Source organism: Pseudophryne corroboree, chromosome 2 (assembly GCF_028390025.1).
Source record: "Pseudophryne corroboree isolate aPseCor3 chromosome 2, aPseCor3.hap2, whole genome shotgun sequence".
Classification (NCBI taxonomy): Eukaryota; Metazoa; Chordata; class Amphibia; order Anura; family Myobatrachidae; genus Pseudophryne; species Pseudophryne corroboree.
In genome coordinates, this window is record NC_086445.1 from 949,768,103 (window position 1) to 949,788,504 (window position 20,402).

The 20,402-nt window shown below is 40.8% G+C and overlaps 1 protein-coding gene across 2 annotated transcripts in view; it reads right to left on the minus strand.

Moving 5' to 3' along the window:
- Positions 1-389: 389 nt before the first annotated feature.
- The window catches only part of CADM2 (cell adhesion molecule 2), a 336,165-nt gene continuing 316,152 nt past the window's right edge, over positions 390-20,402 (minus strand). For both annotated transcript variants that reach the window (XM_063956308.1, XM_063956307.1), the window contains 2 exons: positions 4,067-4,192; positions 390-1,869 (listed from right to left, as the gene is read on the minus strand). In XM_063956308.1, the coding sequence (XP_063812378.1) occupies positions 1,751-1,869; positions 4,067-4,192 (245 nt within the window). In that variant the 3' untranslated portion in view covers positions 390-1,750. The remainder of the gene's footprint in view (positions 1,870-4,066; positions 4,193-20,402) is intronic.

Genomic DNA, 20,402 nt, shown 5'->3' on the forward strand with positions numbered 1-20,402 from the left:
GAGAACTTTTTTGATCATCAAACTTCACAGACATTTTGGAAATGTTTCACGGGTTTGTGGATAAATTTGTACCGAAGCTTTTTTTTTTTCACTGTGCAGTTAAAAGCTTCTGAGAAATTCTGTATCATTTACAGTGACATAAGATATACCTCACAAAATGCATAGACAGGAATTTAATAGAAAGAATTAGTCCGGTTATACATAAAAGGTGCATTATGTGTTGTAATGGTTTTTTTGTTGTTTTTTGTTTTTCTTGGCAAATCAACAGAGCTGAACAGTTAGAACAGCCAAATGAAAAAATAAAAAATAAAAAGCAGTAACTTAATGGTATTTTAGAGCGTAACTCAAATATAATTGAACTTGAAAACCTGAGGCTCTGCACTGGTTGGTAGATTAAAGTATCTTTCCTTTAATATTGTGCTTCCATTGTTGAACAGATAAAAATTAAGATGATCTAGAAAATTTGAACAGTGCTAGGACATACAGACAGAAATTCAAACACGTTATCTACACATAATACTGGTTTAGTTTCATATCTAAGAGGGGTTTTGGGAGCATTAGAAAATGGGTACTTGTGACTTGCTTACATCCAAAAAGTTAAATACTGTATGTATCAAATAATGTTCAACTGGATTTAATACATGTACTATTTACAATATACTGAAATGCTCAGATTATCCAATGACTCCTTTCTTCGTAAAGAAAAAAAAACTGTAGAGTCCACACAAAAACAAACAATAAATATGAATAGGACTGTAACATTAAATAAACATTTCGCGATCATCAAGAAAAAAAATAATGGGGTAAAAAAATTATAATAATATTGACTAACAATATGTGGAAGTACCATTTTAATAAATTGGGATTTAGCACAGTTTATGTGATTTGCATTCCATGCCTAAATTAACGACAGTAGGGAATGCCATGTATGACTGTTATAATGTTAAAGCATATATTTAGAATCAGTAGCATTATATTATGTTCTGGTGTTTTGATTTTGTTTTTTGTTGTTGTTTTTGTTTCTTTGCAATACAGAATCCTTTAAGAATCCCTCCAGTGAAAATGGAATTTAGAACATACTGTTTTTAAAAGTATAACTTAATATTATGGAATTAAATCTAATCAAGTCTGTACCAAAATAAAATGAATGGGAAGACGCACTCCATACTGTATACATGCATCAATGAATGTAGTCCAGATTATTGCAATTATTTTTTTTTTGTAATACCACATGCAGCCACGTGGGGTGCTGTTGCTCAAAATCCTACATGAAATTAATGGACCGCTATAAGTAGGTCGCTACAGAATGCGATCAATTCTAAAGCCTACCGATAGGTACAATAACATGGACTAATATACATATTCCTGTGTTCATGTATGTGTGCTGGAGAGATATAGAAAAGGTCAGCCTGGAAGTTCATTGTGTAAACATTTAAAACAAAGTAAGTTGAGAAGAAGTGACAAAAAAAAGAAAAAATGTTAAGGCTGTATATTCAAGCACTGTATGACTGAATTTTAACAGAGCAATGGACATTTTTTTTTTCAATATATTTTTCAGCAGTAAGAAAAGTCCTGCATTATGAAATGCAATTAAATTATGATGCTGTCAACAGCTGATTGTTGGTATAAGCTGGCTATTGATAGTAGGAGTTAATAAAATGGAGCGGGAGATGGTGGGGAATGAAATGCTAGCCAGTTTTTTTCCAGCAGTCAGCCTGATAAGTAAAACTCGAAGTAACCAGGTTTGCATTTAAATGAAATATTCCTTCTTTTCCTCTGCGTTGACTTGGCTGCCTTCTGCATTGATAATGGCTGTGTCTGCGTCTGGGGCATCCTCTGCTCCTTTCGCTTCATTTGTTAAATATGTCCCTACAGAGATCAAGATTATAAAAACGGTTGTTAGAAATTTTGCTTGTCGTCAACTGTCTCTTGTTTTATTTAGAGATTGATGCGAGGCAAAACTGCTTACAATACATTACCATATCATTTATATACAATGTTCTGAGCTACATTTGATTAGATTAATGTGGTATCTGAAAACCAAATGTTTGCACTCATCGGAATTGCTCATCGAGAAAAAAATATTTATTTCACTATTATTTTAAACTACGAATTGGGGCCACGTCATAATGAAAGCACAAAGAAACCTTTGAAACATGTTTTCAAAGCATCCAGGCACGTTATATTGGTAGAGCTTCCATTTCTGCAAGTTACAGACGAGGCTTGTTTATTTTAGTTTTAGATCAATGGCACAATGAAGCACCAGACAGGTTGGGGTGACATCTGACAACGTGGAGTGACACCAGACAAGTTGGGATGACATCTGACACCAAAAAAACTTGGACAACTTGGAGTGACAACTGACACCAGAGAACTTAATGTAAATCCTGAAACCAGACAACTTGGTGTGACATCTAACACCAGAAAACTTGGAGTGACATTTGACAACTTGGAGTGACACTTGGCACCAGACGTCTTGTAGTGACAACTGAAATCAGACAACTTGAAGTGAAACCTGACAACAGACAACTTGGAGTGACACTTGACACCATAAAATTTGGAGTTACACCAGACAACTTGGAGTGACACCTGACACCAGGTAACTTAGAATGATACCTGACACCAGACAACTTAAAGTGAAATTTAACAACATACACCTTGGAGTGACACCAGACAACTTAGGGTGACATTTGACACAAGACAACTTGGAGTAACTCCTGACACCTAAAAACTTGTAGTGACATTTGACAACTTGGTGTGACACCTGACACCAGGCAACATAGAGTGATACCTAATACCAGACAACCTGAAGTGAAATCTAACACCAACATCTTGGAGTGACACCAGACAACTTAGGGTGTTATTTGACACCAGACAACTTGGAGCAACTCCTGACACCAAAAAACATGTAGTGACATTTGACAACTCGGTGTGACACCTGACACCAGATAATTTTGAGTGACACCTTACACAAGCCAACTTGGCGTGACATCTAACACCAGACAGCTTGGAGTGACAGCTGACACCAGACAACCTGGAGTGACACCTGACAGCTTGTAATTACAACAGGCATTTAGAGTGTCTGGGCTCACCTGTTATAAGCAATGACATCATAACTCACTGTTTACACAGTTTATTCCTATGGGAGGTTACGATTTATAAACAGTTAGGGGTCAATCTTGTTAGGTGCAAGCAGGGCAAGTTGCCATTGCAACAGCAAAGCAACGCCAGCAGCTGCACCTCAACTCACCCCAACTGCAGCCCAACCTTACCCTAGACTCAAGTATCTTTGTACACAGAACTATAGGGCCATGGACAAAGTCTGCCAGTCTGGAGGTACCATAAGTGTGGCATATAGCTGAACTTACATTTGGCATGAGGGAACTCATGCTAATAGGATTGACCCTCAGTAGGTGTATGGCATCCTGCAGCTGCAGGTAATAGCTATTGAGGCTGATTCTAATTTAATACAAACAGGGATGCAGAGTTTCTAACCGGCCAATGCTGCATTTTACACATGAGTGTACTGTTCAGCAACCCACATGACCTTATGTACCAATCAGGTTGAAGCACTTGCAAAACCATATCCTTTAAGGTGTAGTTGTTTCCATGACAATGACTGTTTGCCTAAACTTGCAATGAAATTACAAAAACATGTTCTCTTCCTCTACAAGCTATATACAGTAGTAATACACATTAATCATATTTCAGAAATAATTTGACTAAAATTGAACCACTCATCCTTGTAAAAGAATAACGCTTGTAGTTGCTAAACAGTTCATACATTATAACACTATAATAATAATTAACATGAAAGTAAAAATATTGGGGCAGATGTATTAAGCCTGGAGACGGCTTAAGGAAGTGATAAACCAGTGATATGTGCAAGGTGATAACACACCAGCCAATCAGCTCCTAACTGTTAATTTACATATTGGAGCTGATTGGCTGGTGCGTTTATCACCTTGCGCATATCACTGGTTTATCACTTCCTTAAGCCTTCTCCAGGTTAATACATCTGCCCCCATTGAGTGGTAATAGCGTACATAAAATGTATCCAGCTTACCTTTATGTCTAGCCAAGTATCGTCCAAGCAGAATAATAGAACATAATGTGACAAATACGACTACGGCTACAATCCCTCCTATAAGAGCATGGTCAGTTGCTGCTTGACCAGGATAAGCATTTGGATCTGAAAAAGAAATGTAATAATAAATATCACACATTGTACTTAAGCCAAAAGCATTATATCAATAGAGCACATCAATTAATACACGCTTAGGCAACTGTGACTCTCCCGTTGCTTAGGAGGGATCAGTATGAAATGCCGGCGGACGGGATCGCAGCTGTCATGATCCTGACATCGGGATCCCGTCCGCCATAACGTCGGCAGTGGGGTGAGCGCTAGAAAGCTCCTTGTGGGTTCGCTGGAACAGGTTCTGTGGAACAGACTGTGGCGCCGGTATTCCGGCGGTGGCATTTCACCGGTAGTTGGGATTCCGGTGTCAGTATTTTAACCGCTTCCCATTTAGGAAGCTCTCCCTAAGCACAAAACCCCTTCATATACACCTTTTAACTAAATGGGGCTGGGTAATAATAAAAGAAAATGACTTGTAAATCTGTCTAACTACTTTAACGTTAGAATCTGAGCCTGGCTATTTTAATGAAAACTAAAAGGAATTGAGAATTAGGGATCAGATAGCGCTGGCAGAACACCGCCTGAATAATGCATAATATATACAACTAGGGCTCAGTGGGGAATCCCTCACACATTCTCATCACTTCTATGCAATTGCTGCAGTTCTCATTTTGTCATTAAAGACAGAAACAGCATGGACTGTATATGACAAAACACATACAGAGTGTTTCTTGTATGTTCAACATGTCATAATTACCCTTTAATGTACAGATGTGTCCTCATACGCTGTTGCTCAAGTTGTTGCAAACAGCGCCAGGTCCCGGGTTACTTGGCCGCACTGAGCATCTTTCTCGCTCAAAATGTGAATCTCATTAGCATATATTAAACAACTGGAAGTGTCTGAATCTGTATACGAAGCGCTGCAATGCAGGGGTGCTGTTTTTTATCACATCAAGTTCTGTTGTACTTCATCTGAGACTTACGGGGACATTTACTAAGCAGTGATAAGAGCGGAGAAGTGAGCCAGTCGAGAAGTTTCCCCATCAACCAATTAGCAGCTCTGTATAATTTTATAGTATGCAAATTATAGATGTCCTACAGTGCTGATTGGTTGATGGGGCCACTTCTCCACTGGCTCACTTCTCCGCTCTTATCACTGCTTAGTAAATGTCCTCTTTTGTACGTGTTTAAAACCGGCTGTAGTTAAAATGCCAGCTGTCATGATCCCGGCGTGCAGGATACCGACGTTGAAATCTTGACAGCCGACAATGCTGACAGACGGAATCCCTGATGCACCAGGGCTACTCCCACTTGTGGGTGTCCACGACACCCATAGAGTAGGAATAGATTGTGTGCCAAGCGCAGTGTGCCTCCGAGCCCGCATTGTGGCAAGCGCAGCGATCCTACAAAGGGACTCTTAGCGCTCGCCCTGCTGCCGGCATTCTGGCGGGTGGGATGCCGCTGTCGGAAAATATTGACATCCGGCATCCCATCCACCGGTAAAATGTATTTAACCTGTTTAAAACAAATTCCTGTGCAGTTAAACAGCCCGGTGGCTATAGCACACTGACAGTGGTGTTTCTCTACATCTGCGATGCGTATAAGACACAATATTTAAAGAAAAAGTAGAGTGTGCTTCTCTCGGAATGTCGGAGCTGCAGGGCATGTTGCACCATATGGTGTATAGACCTATGTGTATTAGTACACAGCTGCACATTTGTACTTCTTTTGTAATTTTTTTACTAAGTATTTATCTATTATGAAAATAATCATTGGATAGAAATGGTTCTAGGCGCTAATTCAAAACCTATACAAAACGACTGTATACAGTAGTTCAATGATCAGATTAGCAGCAAACTATCTACTGTATATACTGTATGCTTGTGTACATATATATGTGTGACAACGGCCAAAAAGACTGGAGTAAACCTAAAGAAAACAATTTTCCATAATATACTGCAAAGCGCAACAATATTTTAAAAATATATCAAACTTTTTGTAACTGGTTACAATAATATCAACGTCATGTACAGTTCACTACATCGGTATAATTTTCATAGACCAGTGGTTCCCAAACTTTTATGAATCACGGCACCCTGGAGTATCAGAAATTTTTTCACGGCACCCCTAGGCTAAAAGTTTCTTATTGAGACATTTTTTCCCAAAATATTAAAATAAGTAAATTGTGTTTATATGTCATCCTTAGGTTCAATTATGTGGTGAGGGCCAAGATTTGCTTCTGTTTGTCCACATATTATATGACTGGCAGCCACCAACACTGGTTTTGCCTATTACAATGACCACAAATAATCTGAGTTGGTCCTGGACCACCAACCCAGGGCACCCCAGCAAGAACTCCAAAGAACACCTGGGTGGCACGGCACACAGTTTGAGAGCCACTGTCATAGACAATTGCATATACATTATAAAAAAGACAAAAGTTTCTCTCTGCTTACTGTCCCTATACAAATATAGCATGCTATAAATTTATTCTCCTACTCCAAACAATGCAGACTTCAGATCACACAAATCCTTTGTATACACTGAAGAGGGAGAAGTCCGTACTCCTCTATAAAGTGCTGCAGCACTGAAGTTCATATCATACCTGCCAATGCTGTGGCTGCCCCCTCTGGGAGGAAGCAGCCAGCTTGGCAAAGCAGGGGGCCGGGAGCAGCATTCTGGGGGTGATGCTGGTTAGGGACAGAGCGGAGGCCTGCGCCGCCACACAATGCCGAGATTACAGGCATTGTGAGGCAAGGGGCGGGGACACGATAATGAAATTCACTGGGAATCACGTCATCGGCTCCCCATGGCTGCGGGAGGTTGTGAGTGGCGGCGGAGGTTTGCGGTCAGGTGGTGGTTGCCAGGAGACTTGTCCACTCTTCCGGGAGGCCAGGGGCTCCACCAGATTTTCGTGAGCCTCCCCAGCCATTCCGGGAGAGTAGGCAAGTATGGTTCATATAGAATTGCTAAAATGAGAGTAATAATTTCTACTGTGTCTAGAATCCCAGTAAGTGACTGGTTACTGTTCTCGCCATTCTGCCCACTTCACTAGGAAGTGGTAAGAATGCAAGAGGGGTGCCTACTTTTCCGGGGGTGCGGGGGACTACCGCAAAAATCAGGAGTCCCCCGCAGGACCTAGGAGAGTAGGCAAGTATGAGCAGGAGGTGTGGTTTTGTGGGAGTCTGGACAGATTTTTAAAGCGACAATAATTTACACGGCATAAACAGGTTTGTTTTGCTGTATAAATGATTGCTGCTTTAAAAATCCGTCTAGACTCACACGAAATTCCAGACTTCCTGCTTCTCGCAGGCTATTACATTTAGTCCTCCATCTTTATGGTACCTAGGACCTTATTCAGAGATGAACGCAGATTGCTGCATACGCAGCCAGATCTATGTTCATTTCCTCACATGCTGGGGGCCACCCAGCACAGGGCAAGGCTGCCCAGCATGTGTGAGGCCGTCTCCCGATGCGTCCGCAATTAGATTACGGATGCATCGGAACTAAAGTTGACCCCTGGCAGTGCAACCTGGCTGATGTCACTCAGCCGCCCCCAAAACGGTCCCGGCCTACTCCCTTTCGGAACGCCATACCCCCTCCAGCACCGTGATGACGCCCTCCCCTGACGACCACCACTGTCAATTACACTGCAGCCGCATCCTTCCTGTAAGCGGACGTAATGTGTAAGGTTGCGCATGCATACAATGGCCGGTGCGCGTGTGCAGACCACATGGATGCGGCCGCAGCGTGCTTTATGCTACACCTAGCACTGCTTAAATAGCAATCGCCATTCCGTGATTTAAGACAGAAAGTTGCAGATGGTAGTATCTGACAATAAAATACTGCATGAAGCAAGCAATTTTGCCTATTACATTTACTGTCTAGCAAATGCATCATAAGGAATAAAACATGAGTACTGGAAAACATATGGCTTTCCTTGATATTTCTTGATTTATTGTACACTATATTTCAAATTGACCTCACTGTAGCATATTATCTTGCAGAGAGCACGTTCTGTATCAGCAATAGATCTGCCATGCTTTACAGACCACCAAATTGTATTAACGTCTATTGATCTTTATGCTATATCAAGGTGCAGAAACACAGTCTACTCTATTCTCTTATCATATCAAAAGACATCTTAATAATTCCAGGGATATAAGGAACTCTGCATCAACTGCAAATTCTTTATAGATTAACAAGTCATAAAAACAAAAAGTATAAAAGACAAGAAAAAAATATATATTGATCAACAGTATCTGCAGTGAAATGACTTGCTTTAGTCACATTGTATGGAATGCAGTCTAATCAACGTGCAGGTAGAATAAGGAAGCTTTTATGTTTGGATGAACTTAATGTAAGACAAAATTCGGCATGTGCACGGTGGTGTGTCTAACTATCTTTTGATGTTATAAAAATCTTTGAATTACCTTTTTCTATTGAAATAAAAGTGAGTTCCAAACTATTCTGCATACAATCCATGTTTAGTTCTCTAACACGGACAAAGGTTGGAATAAATTATTAGTGCATAAAGGAAGGGAAGGCAAACTATCAGAGCAAACTTAAAAGAACCATAAAATATAAACACATTCAGATGTTTAGATACAATATATACCACAAAGGTAAAATATATTGTTTAGTGCTACCTAACATTTCACTATAGCTCTTTTGACACTAAAATATTAACCCCACCCCCCACCCCCACACTCCATTACATATAGCGGAAATGGAATGCAGTCAGTTTAGTGGCTGTCGGGATCCCAGCTTTCAGGAGACCGACACCAGAATCCTGACACCCAGTGCTATACGGACAGCTGAAATCCCAACTCACGCCGAGTATTGGCACTCGCTTGGTGGCTCCATGCCACCAACAGAGTGGAAATAGAACCTGTGGCGAGCAAAGCGAGGGGACTCATTGCCTCCTGCCAGGATTCCGGCAGTTGGGATGCCGCTAAGAGTATAGTGACAGACGGAAACCCGTCTGCCGGGATATCGTATGTATCCCGCTGAAACACCTCCTATTGTACATATTTCGGACAGTGTCCTACTGGCTACTGTTAATGGTAAAACAAAAGTGGAGAATGCATTTATTTGAGCTGCTGTGACATCACTGGCACCTAATCTGTGTTTGAATCAGCCAGTGCAAACATTGGCCAGAACATCATGTTTCACTCTCTTTTTAGAGCTTTGTGAAACACCTATGTGGAGACTTTCTATAATAGTCAGTTATTGCTATTTGTTAAGTCGGGCAAGTTGCAGTAGTGTTCTATTTAATGCTTTAGAAATAGGTACTTGGAATTGATCTTGTGTACAAACTAATAGTTTTCAGTTTACATTCGTATTTTAGATTAAAAAAAGGCAATTTGCTCAATCAATTTATAACAGATGGAGCAAATAGAAGATGCTGACTGCGGGTCTGACTCATGCAATTCCGAATGGGTTTTTTTCAGGATATTTAGTAGACTGCACATGTTACAGCCAGCATACGCAACTTAAAACAATTTATTCCATAAAATAGGTGCACCGTGAGGAAGATTATATTAAAAAGTTGAAACGTGTTGGTGTTGCATCTAATAGCCAGGTAAAGCACTCCATACTGTACTTTTATATTTCTGACCCTATGGTGTGAGGTCTCGGGAATTTTTTTGCTGTTCCCCTAGGGTTTGCTCATGACATCAGCATCATAGGTACAGTATAGGTGTTTTTGGATGTACCGAAGTTTTTGTATTTTTGTATTTTATGTAACATTTTATGGAATATTTTATGGAATAAATTGATTGTTATAACTTCACCAACTCCACCACTTTTTTGTTTACTGGCAAATAACATTATCGGAAAGAGTTGTGGAAGGAATACAGGAAGATACAAGAAACTGCTATGGGCACGTACAGGACACCTACAAGTGATCATTTATGTGAGCATCAGTGTGAAATCGAGATAACTCATATGTGTGTGAATATCACTATATACCTGGATCAGGTCCTAAAGATACCTTTATGAGAACAGTCATATGAGTGTGAACAGCGATGGACTGGGGACCAAAATCGGCCCTGGCAAATGCATGCACGCGCCTGGAAAGGGGGTGCATGCACCCGAAAAGGGGATGCGCGTGCACTAGTGAAGTGGGTGTGCTATGAGTCAAGGGGGCATGGACTCGCGGCACGCCCCCATTTCCATGGAAACAGGCGAGGGCGTGCCGCAAGTCAGTGGGCATGGACTCGTGGCACACTTATATTCCTATGGAGATGGGTAGGGGGGCGGGGGAGCTTCTACAGCAGAGAGCCGGATGCTGCACTGCACGTGGCCTTCCTGCTCTCTGAAGGGCAGGAACAGCCCAGCAGCCCTACTGGCACGTGCCAAAAGTGCCAGTTGGGCAGTCTGGCCCTGAGTGTGAATGTAAGCATACATGTGAGCAAGGAATTTGATATTTCCACCGGGGTGAACCTATAAGGAGTACACATCCACGTCCCGGTAGACTTCGGAGAGGTTTTCCATTTCCAATTGACAGACTGTTATATTTGCTATAGGGGAATACATGGTAACCCTTTTTTCCCTTTGTATTTTTTCATTTTTATGAACATCGTTGAGGACAAGGTTGATAAGGACTCATCTTTTTCAAGAATGATGGGACTGTGTACAACATTGGTATTATCTAGAGAATTTTTTTTGAACATTATAACAGGGTTTCATTCATCTGCATTCTTTCTATTTGTCTGTTTCATTGACTGTAAATAAATTGAGTTGCTCCTGAACCATCAACCCAGGGCACCCCTGCATATACCACGAGGCACCCAAGGATGCCTATCCACATAGTTTGAGAGCCGCTGACATACAGGTAGGAGAAGCATCCTGTATGTAGACAGAGTTGCCAGCTATTCAGAGGTGAGTGTATGCAGAGATCCATCCAGTATCAGTTGGATTTCTTGCACCAAGGGCTTGTGCAAATGCTGTTAATAGTAATGACAGCTGGTCAGGCAAGCGGAGAGCTGCGAGTAGATGCTTCTGACTCAGAACAGAGGCAGATATTCGCATAGGATTTCCAATCACTGAAAGCCACTGGAATTATGACCACATTACGTGTCACTCAAAACCAGGCCCTATAAGTCCAAACAAAAGTCAGAAACATGATCCTCCACACCGCCTGCAAGCAAATAAATTCTCAATATAAAACCAGCCTCTAAAATATTAATAATAGCACAATTTTTTGCAACATAACTTTGCAAATACATACACAATATTCAAGGTGCTTCTGCTAACAGAATAGTCCTAACTGTAATTGATGGCAATACCATCAATGAGTTATATATATATATATATATATATATATATATATATACAGCAAAGACAAACGGGTGGCACTCCTCAGGACTTCAGAAATAACCAGAACAGCAGACAGCTTAGACTAAGCTGTCTGCTGTTCTGGTTATTTCTGAAGTCCTGAGGAGTGCCACCCGTTTGTCTTTGCTGCATTCAGTCCCTCACAGGTCGTTGGGAGGGCACCCAGGTGCTACTGTTCTTATTGTGGAGTGCCGTTCAAAAATACGTTTCTTCTATATATATATATACATATATATATATATATATATATATATATATATATATATATATATTTATATATATATTGTATTCTTGAATTGAGGGCAAGGGTACCAGAGATACCACAGACGTCCAGCAGGTAACAAATGACATAGCGGCACAAACAATATACCAGTAGGCAAGTGCAAATCTCCCATAGGTGCCTCTTTAAAGAATGTTAAAGTACAGGAAAAAAGGTAATTTGCTTAATTTATATAAGACTGATGGTACAGGCATGGTTGGAGTGGGGCTTCCAGTTCAGAGCCAGCGCTTATTTTTTTGAACCTGTAGAGAGTGCCTTTCCTTTGCATCTCCTGCCTGCTATAATTCACATGTACAGTACCTACTCTCTTGTCAGATCAGCCTCCAGGAATTCTTTAACTGGGAAATTGGCCAGTCCATTGTTTTGAATATGCTATCTGCGGCAAATTGTCATCATCGTTGCACAATAATGTTTCCTAATTTCTGCCACTGGCAATGTTTATCTTAAACAATATTTTATACGTTTCCTCCCATTCTGACATCTCACACATACTGTAGATGCTGGTCGTGGTTGGGCACCACCTTGTTCATCCACAACGTTGTGGCATAGAATACTCTTCACAAATTACCCCTGCCTTGTCATTTTTCATGCCTTTACAATGTGGCTGAATAGAAGTTCTAGTTATTCAATTTCTTCACTTTGCTGGGAGCACCTGGACCCTTAAATACATGACATACATAAGTATTGCCATGAACCCATCTGGCCAAGAGTATTTGTCTAAAAAAATATCATTCAGGAGTTCCAGATAAGATACAGACAAGCATGGTAATTTGCATTGATCAAGTAGCTTTCTAGATCATATACCATAGTATACAATATACTGGATATAGGTACAGTATGGTTCTGTTCATACACAATGATTAACAGGAATATAAGGTTCTATACAGAGCTTCAAGGTCTGATTTATCAAAAGTATTTTTTATGAAGTCAAGTTTTTTAAAATTACATTTATGTTTTTAATCTATTTCAACTATTTTTGTAACCTTTGTATTTACTGTGGTTCCAATTATGAAGCAAAATATTAGTTTCTATTACTCTCCACTATGATGTCAGAACTTCTTGTGATGTTCCCACTTTTGAAATCCTGTATGCCCTGTTTAGCAGTATTAAATGTTACTCCATGAAATGGAATGAATCCTTTTCAGGGCATCGGAGGTGCATTGAAACCATTTGCTGCAATAAAGTAGCCCATTGGGTTTTGGATGAAATTTGCAAACGTTCAGGTTAGTTGAATGTAGAGTAAGTTAAGGTCAATTTAGATTTATTTTTTTTAAATGGAATCACAAACCTTTTTGGAGAAATTTTTTTTTTGGGTTTTTTTTAGTATATGCAAATTGTGGTAGCCATTGGCTGAAAATCACAAAACTGTCAGGCAATGCTTCATAAAGGGCAAATATTAATATTTAGACTTTTCTTCCAAAATGTATTTCTTTAGAATTTTTCTTGCTATTTAAACCCTTTTTATTGCTGGTATTTATAGTGTGCCAAAAAATTGTCAGCATATTCTTTATAGCTTATGGTCTATTACTATGACATATTTAATGCATTTCTGAAGCATAAATAGCTCACAATGAAACAAAATAAAATTACATTTATTCATCTTCATTTCAGCAATTATAATTTACAGTAGTGATAAATGCAGGGGCAATTTCCATTGACTGTAGTTGGGTCATAATAGCTGCAGTAAAACTTTATGCCATATTAAACATCTGAAAAAGTTCTAATGGATTGGGAAAATTTTGCTATTTTCATATGTTACATTATCATGATTTTACTTTTAAATTTATTATAAGAATAAAATAAAATATCTTTTGAGTCAATCGAAGCATATACATTCCCCAAAACGTCTCGTAAAAGTAAAAAATGCATGGCTTGAACCTAAATGAACTTATTTATAATAAAATTCTCATTTTCATTCCTAGGAACATCTATGCTTTTGATGTCTGCTAGTTGGTCGTAACTTTTATGCAATGTGTCTCTATGATGTTTTTCCTTTTGCTGTTGTTAGTGTACGTGTTTGTATTTCTTTTTTCCTTTAGGGTGTAAGGTAGTTTTGTGTTGTAAAATGGTTCATTTCCTTTATGTTGCAGTTTGGGTCTCTAGAGTATTTTGTATTTATATATTTTATGGCACATTTTATATCTTCTGGCATGCAGATCAGGTGAATGCACTACTCTCTGAATAAAGCCAAGGGCTGAGGACTGATGTTTATTGTTAAATATTAAAGGGGAGATGGTGAAATAAGAAAAAAGATTATTGGGGGTTTGCCAAACTGTCACTTGTTTGAGGTTTCTTATGTTAGCAGCTCTATATTAAAGCACTTCAGAGGACAATGAAACTTTTATGCAGAAAAAAAAAAGATTAGAATGTGCAACTTACTCAGAAAAGAAATACAACCGCAGGGAATATGGTAATGAAAATGTTGCTATTGGACGCATAGAAAATGAATCAAGGACACAAATGTATAAAATATTATCACACCAATAGTGTAATTAATAAGGGGCGTTCTACCTTCAAATATATATTCTTTTGTATAAGTTAAGTGTCAGGACTGTTTATGATGAAGGTAATGCTGGAGACATCAGAATTATCTCCTGCTTACATTTCACTCCCGATCTGGCCTGCTGTCCCCATAGTATGGGGACCTAAATTCATCAAGCTCCAAAAAGACTACAATTTCGGTGCTTGACTGCTTCAGATGGTGTTTGTTCCCGCACCCCCTGCTGCTTACCTATTGGAAGCAGTCCCGGTCACGCATAGAGATCCATTGGGATTCCTCCGCCATTGACCGGCTCCTTCTGCCGGAGGTCGCGCATGCGTGAACCCAAGTGTACACATGCGCAGTAATTTAGCAGTGCTAAGTTTTACCGCTACTTGTAGCTGTGAAAAGATTTTCAGGGACAGCTGATTTTCGGATCAGCTGTCTCCGCACTGGCGCAATGATAATAATAAATAATAATGAACAGACCCCCTTAGGAGCTGATATAACAAGTCAATCAAATAAATATTTTTTTATGAGTTAAAGTTTTTAAATATTTATCATGTTTTATTATTATTAAAATATATATTGAAGTTTTTAAATATGTATAATTTATTATAAAAATATAGTTTATCAAGTTAACTTTTTTATTTCATTTATTTTGTAGACCTGAAAATTCAAATGTGCATATTAGCAGAAGCTGACACGGCCAAGCAGTAAGATAACCATTATTGCCCTGAATCAGTATTACTCAGCTGCACAGCTGATGTTTATTCATTTGCGAGGATAAGGGTTTTTATCACCTAATAGACCCCTTATTCACATATTGGGCCTTATTCAGATCCCAAAGGATCTGAGGCACCCAGCGCAAAGCACTGATGTTCGGCACTTTGTGCATGCACTGAACCCATACTGCGTAGGCATTAAGAGATTGACAGTCTGCAGCTGTTTGAGAGTGAGGAGGGGCTGGCGATGGAGAATGCTGAGGTCAGGAACTCCATAGGAAGACAGAGATTTCCTGGTCTCTTTATAGAAACTTGGTTGCGTGACCCCATGTGTCATTCAGCCAGCCAATGGCTTTGCAGATGATCCGATGCTTCAACCCTAGGATGCAGCATGTATCACTTATGCAAGCAGGCGGCGACTACTTATTTCAGATGCCTCTTGCTTCATAACCGTATTAGTGCATCGCTGCTGCTTCCATGTAAGCACCTTCAACCACATCTGAATTAGGCCAATTATGCCTTACTTATTTTTCCATACTGTATATGTGACAAGATAGTATAAAGAGGAAATGTGGTGTAACAATTTACAGCTTGATGCTACAACGTATGCAGGAGCGGTCCTTGGTGCGGTCAAGCAGTGCCTGTGCCCGGGGCTCTGCAGCCTGGGGGCGCGGTCGCAGTCACCCTTGCAGGTGCCCACCGCCTATCCTCACACCGCCGCAGACACCGTGGGCTGTGTGGGCGTCCGCTGCTGCCGGCGCACCTGTCAGACGCTAGAGGTCATCATTGACCTTTAGTGTCTGTGCTGCGCTGCTATGGGAGAGACGTCATGACGTCTCGGCCAGACAGAGCAGCAGCAGCAGCTGCGGTTTGGAAAGCAGGAGTGGGGCTGGTAAGTATTGAGTTTTTTTGTGTGTGTTTGTAAGCGGCTACTAAGGGGCACAGCAATGGGGGCACAACTACTGGGGGCACAGAAACAGGGGGCACAGCTACAGGGGGAACAACTAAAGGGGCAAATCTTCTGGGGGCATAGCTACAGGGGACACAGCTACTGGGGGCATATCAACTGCGGGCACAACTATTTTTAGCAAATCTACTGGAGGCACAGCTCTAGGGGGCACAGCTACTGGGGGCACAACTACTGGGGGCATAACTGTGGCCACGCTCCTCCCTTATGAAGCCACACCCCTATTTTTTGCCACGCACCTTCAGCGCGCACTGTTTTCCTGCTGGGGGTGCGCCAGTGGAAACTTTCGCACTGGGTGCCACAAGGTGTAGAACCGGCCCTGAACGTATGTACTCCATTTTACATGTATATAGTATTAAGTGACTATTACGGCTTTCCTGACTGTCCTGTAGATGTTTTACATCAACTATGAAAATTATTCAAATAGTTCCATAGAATTAAATTAATTTCATACAGCAAATAGCACAAAACAGGGAATATGTGGTCCATATGCAGGGGCTGATATAAAATGTTGACATTCAAGATGTTGACATTCAGAATGTTGACATGGATGGGAGCTCAACAAGTCAAATGATGACATTCACAATGGACTGATGAGTAAGTATCCCTAACCCTACCCCTAACCAGCCTAATTCTAACCTTAATTGTAGCCCAACCCTGAGCCTAACCCTAAACCTAAAAAATAACATACTAGCACTTTGTACAACATAAAGTCACACAGAGCTCAAAAAGTACAGAAAAAAATATAAACTTTTTAACACAAGTACCCATATGTACAGTAGTCACAGTAATCCCAAAGGTAATCCTTACATTAGCCCGAGTCTAGAGTAATCTATAAAACCAAAGCTGCATTCCAAGACTTAAAAAAAACAAGGTGGATGAAGATAAGTGGGATTCCTTTAGTGTTGGGATAAATTATGCTCCAGCAATACAAGAATGCAAAAAATAAAAAAATAAAAAATCCACATGAAATTGCTAGGTTTTCATAATGAATCAGCTTGAACTGTACAGTAACAGATTATTCTTTCATCATATTGTGTATAGGTATAGAAATTTATAGTAATTACTTTATAGTATTAGATGTCAAATCAAAACCTGTGGTGTCTTTAAAAAAAAGTTTGTTGAAAATTATATTTATTTTAATATAAATAAAAATGGTTCTGCTTGGTGGAAAGGAAAATAAAAGCAGCCCGCTGTCTTTTAAATTTATGATTCATCGTTTTTGTTTTAGTTGACAATGACTTCACGCTATGCTTTTGAGGAGGTGGAATTTAATGAATAGATGACAGTCTGGGTGGTTGTGAATGAAAAGTTTTATTAGATTTATGAACTCATTTAATTTCTAATTAAACACCCACAACAAATTGCAAATTACAATCTTCCCAAATTAGTTCCTTGTTGAAATGCTGAAAAAAACAAAACATAACATGTATATATTCCTGGTAGGTAAAGATATCACAGGCTATTGTATCACAGTCTTTGAAGGGTTCCTAGTTTTCTCTGCAGCCAACTGTACATTTTCACGTCAAAGGTTTTATAGTAGTTTTTCTTATGACTGTTTAGAGGTTAGTGAAATTTTCAAAATCGTTTTGCAGATATTCATCTTGTTCCACATTTCTACTTAAAATGATTGCGTAGAACCTTGTATTTCAAGTCTCACCCCAAACACACCCCACACCAAAATTGTTGGGAATAATGTGTATGCTGGTGTTGATATTACAGAGTTGTATAGGCACACACCAGCAGATGACTCAGACTATAAAGAGCCCAGTTACTTTACCAGTGGATTTGGTTTATTGATAAAAAGCACGTACAGCCGTACTCACTGTTACATGTACACTGATGATGGACTGGAGCTTAAGCATAGTGGGGTTTCACACAGCTCACCAGCCAGTAAGTGTATGCTGCATATGGGTAGCAGTGCAGGGATGCTAGAACAGCTTTATAGCAGGCATTAACCAGGAAGGAGCTAAATAGGAGACCCCTGTCTCCCACCATGTCACTCTACACAGTCTTAAGATTGCTCCTGCACATGCTCAGTAGAGATCTCAGTGGCCATCTTGGGATACTGCACCCCTTTTTCAACAAAAATGAGTAGTCATAAATCCAGGTCTATTCATTCAGTGAAGTGCATATTCACAAATACAAAGAGAACGGAGGACATTTCATATGTCTATAGGGACATAAAATTCCGAATAATATACTGAATGAAGCAGCAAGGACAGGTGGAGGTGTTTCTATGGTAACTGCTTGACCTATGGGGTTGCTGAGGAATCAAGTGATGGGAGGGGCTTAGCCCTTATGAGGGAGGATTAAGTTCTCCCTCTTTTCCTCAGGAAAAATTGAACAGTGAAGTGCTCTATGTTGTGTTGTACTGAACTATTTATAATTGCAAATTTGTTGTATTTTCTTTTCAATTTCCTTTCATTCTTTGCTATTCTCTATCTTCCGCCCCCCTTTTTTCTCTTATCTTTCCTTTATCTAACCTATTCTTTCCTTAAAATGCCAAGGCCCAGTCACGCTGTGGGTCCCCCTATCCGTTTTATTGAAAGCGCTGGTAAGGGTACCACGGAGTCTGTGTCTGGAGGGCGGCGAGGTGTAGTAAATGTGGGTGCTAATACTGCCGCCAGGGGTCGGGCTCGACCCCCAGTGAGAGCTGTGGTGGGCGGACCTGCGTCACACATAGACTGGGTGACCAGCTCGTCTGTGACATGCACTGGTGGCAGACATAGTGGTGTGAGTGGTATTGCTTTGGAAGCACAAACGGAGGGTATGATGTCTCGGAGCATTGGCGCCCTGGTGAAACCACGGAGTGGGGTGATGCGGAGAGCGGTAGCAGCGAGAGGGATTACCTCAGGATTGCATTTTCCGGAGGTGCGCCATGGTCGTCCCGTGGGCCCATGGGGAACTGTGGCGGGCAGAGGCATTCATTACAGAACCGGACTTTCTAGAGGTGAGCAGTCTGGAAGGGAAGTTAGGGGAACACGTAAACAATCAGCGGTGCAAGGATTGGGAGCACTCAATGGAGTCGGTAACAAGGAGAGGGCCAGTTTACGGGGTGGCAATGGAAGTACAAGGGGAGTTGGTCAGCGGTCATATGCAGATGCAGTATGTTCAGGGCGCTGTCGCCAGGTAGGAGAGCGCAAAGGTGCTGGCTGGAATTCATCTAAGGTGGCGTCTATATGCACCTCAGTGATATTAGCACTTGTCCCCTTTCTTACTGCTGGTCATGCTGAGGGGATAGTTTTGAGTAGGCAGAAGATCAGCATGATTTAGGGTACCGTAAGTGAAGCAGCGCCTCTGGTTCACGCGCTAGAGCACAAAGAAAAAGGGGGGGGTCAGGAGATGCTTGATGAGTGTCTAGTGGATGTTTCCCCTTGCATTTCTCCTGCAGAATCTTTGATTGTCCCCGAGCTACAGGAAGATTCAGGGGAATCTGCGGCTGTGGTCAAATCCGCTCAGAATGATGGCGGAAGGTATGATGGTGAGTCAGATTTTGACTTTGAGGCGCGTCAGGAGTGTGCAGAAGTCAGCTCGGGCAATAAGTCAGTGTTTACAGAAAAAACATGCAAGCAGAAAGCTGCGGATAAGTGTAAGCGTAGGCGCAGGAAGGAGAGTGGTTCATCCACATATTCCTCAGATTTAGAGGATAGTGATTGCAGTGGTTGTAAGAGAAAACACAAAAGGAAGCGCAAACACAGCAGTTCTAGCATGTCCTCAGAGGAGGGTCCAGAGGATACTTTGCAATGTGCTAATACGGCTGTTTTAAGAGGGATACGGCTCAGAATTAGGGATCGCATACAAGAGGACAGATATGTTAACATGTTTGCGTTTACAAGCAAAGCAAAGAAGGCATTAGCTGCAGCCTGAAAGAAATCGGGTATAGGAGGCGTATAAATCATATTCAAATTGGCAAAAAGGTATGCTGGTCTTTGCAGCCTGTTATTTATAGACTAGACCACAAGAGCATTTGAACATAATCACATATATGTATTTGTTGCATGAATTAGCGAGATCATGGCGCGGGACAGCTTGTAGGATTTATGATGAGGATTTTCGTACGAACAGCATGGTAGAGCTGTCATGGATTTTGGTAAAAAAGATGTTGAGATTTTTGTAGACATTACGCAACCACAGAAGAGTGGTTCTGAAGCGACTAGTGAAAAATGTGGTGGTAACAGTAGTAGATGGACGTCAGGGAAGAATAGTCAAGGTAGGTGCTATGCTTTTAATAATGGCTAATGTACCCTATGGTCCAGGTGTCATTTTCGGCATGTTTGTATCCGCTGTGTGGAGTCACATCCCATTAGAGACTGCACGCGGTCCACAGGTGGTAGAGGAGGTTTTAATAGACAGCAGAACGGTGTCCCCATGTTTACCAGTACTAAGTAGGGCTCCTACTCCAGTGAGATTGGACAAATTGTCCGATTGGTTAGACTATTACCCAAACAGGGAAGATGCTTATTTGTTAA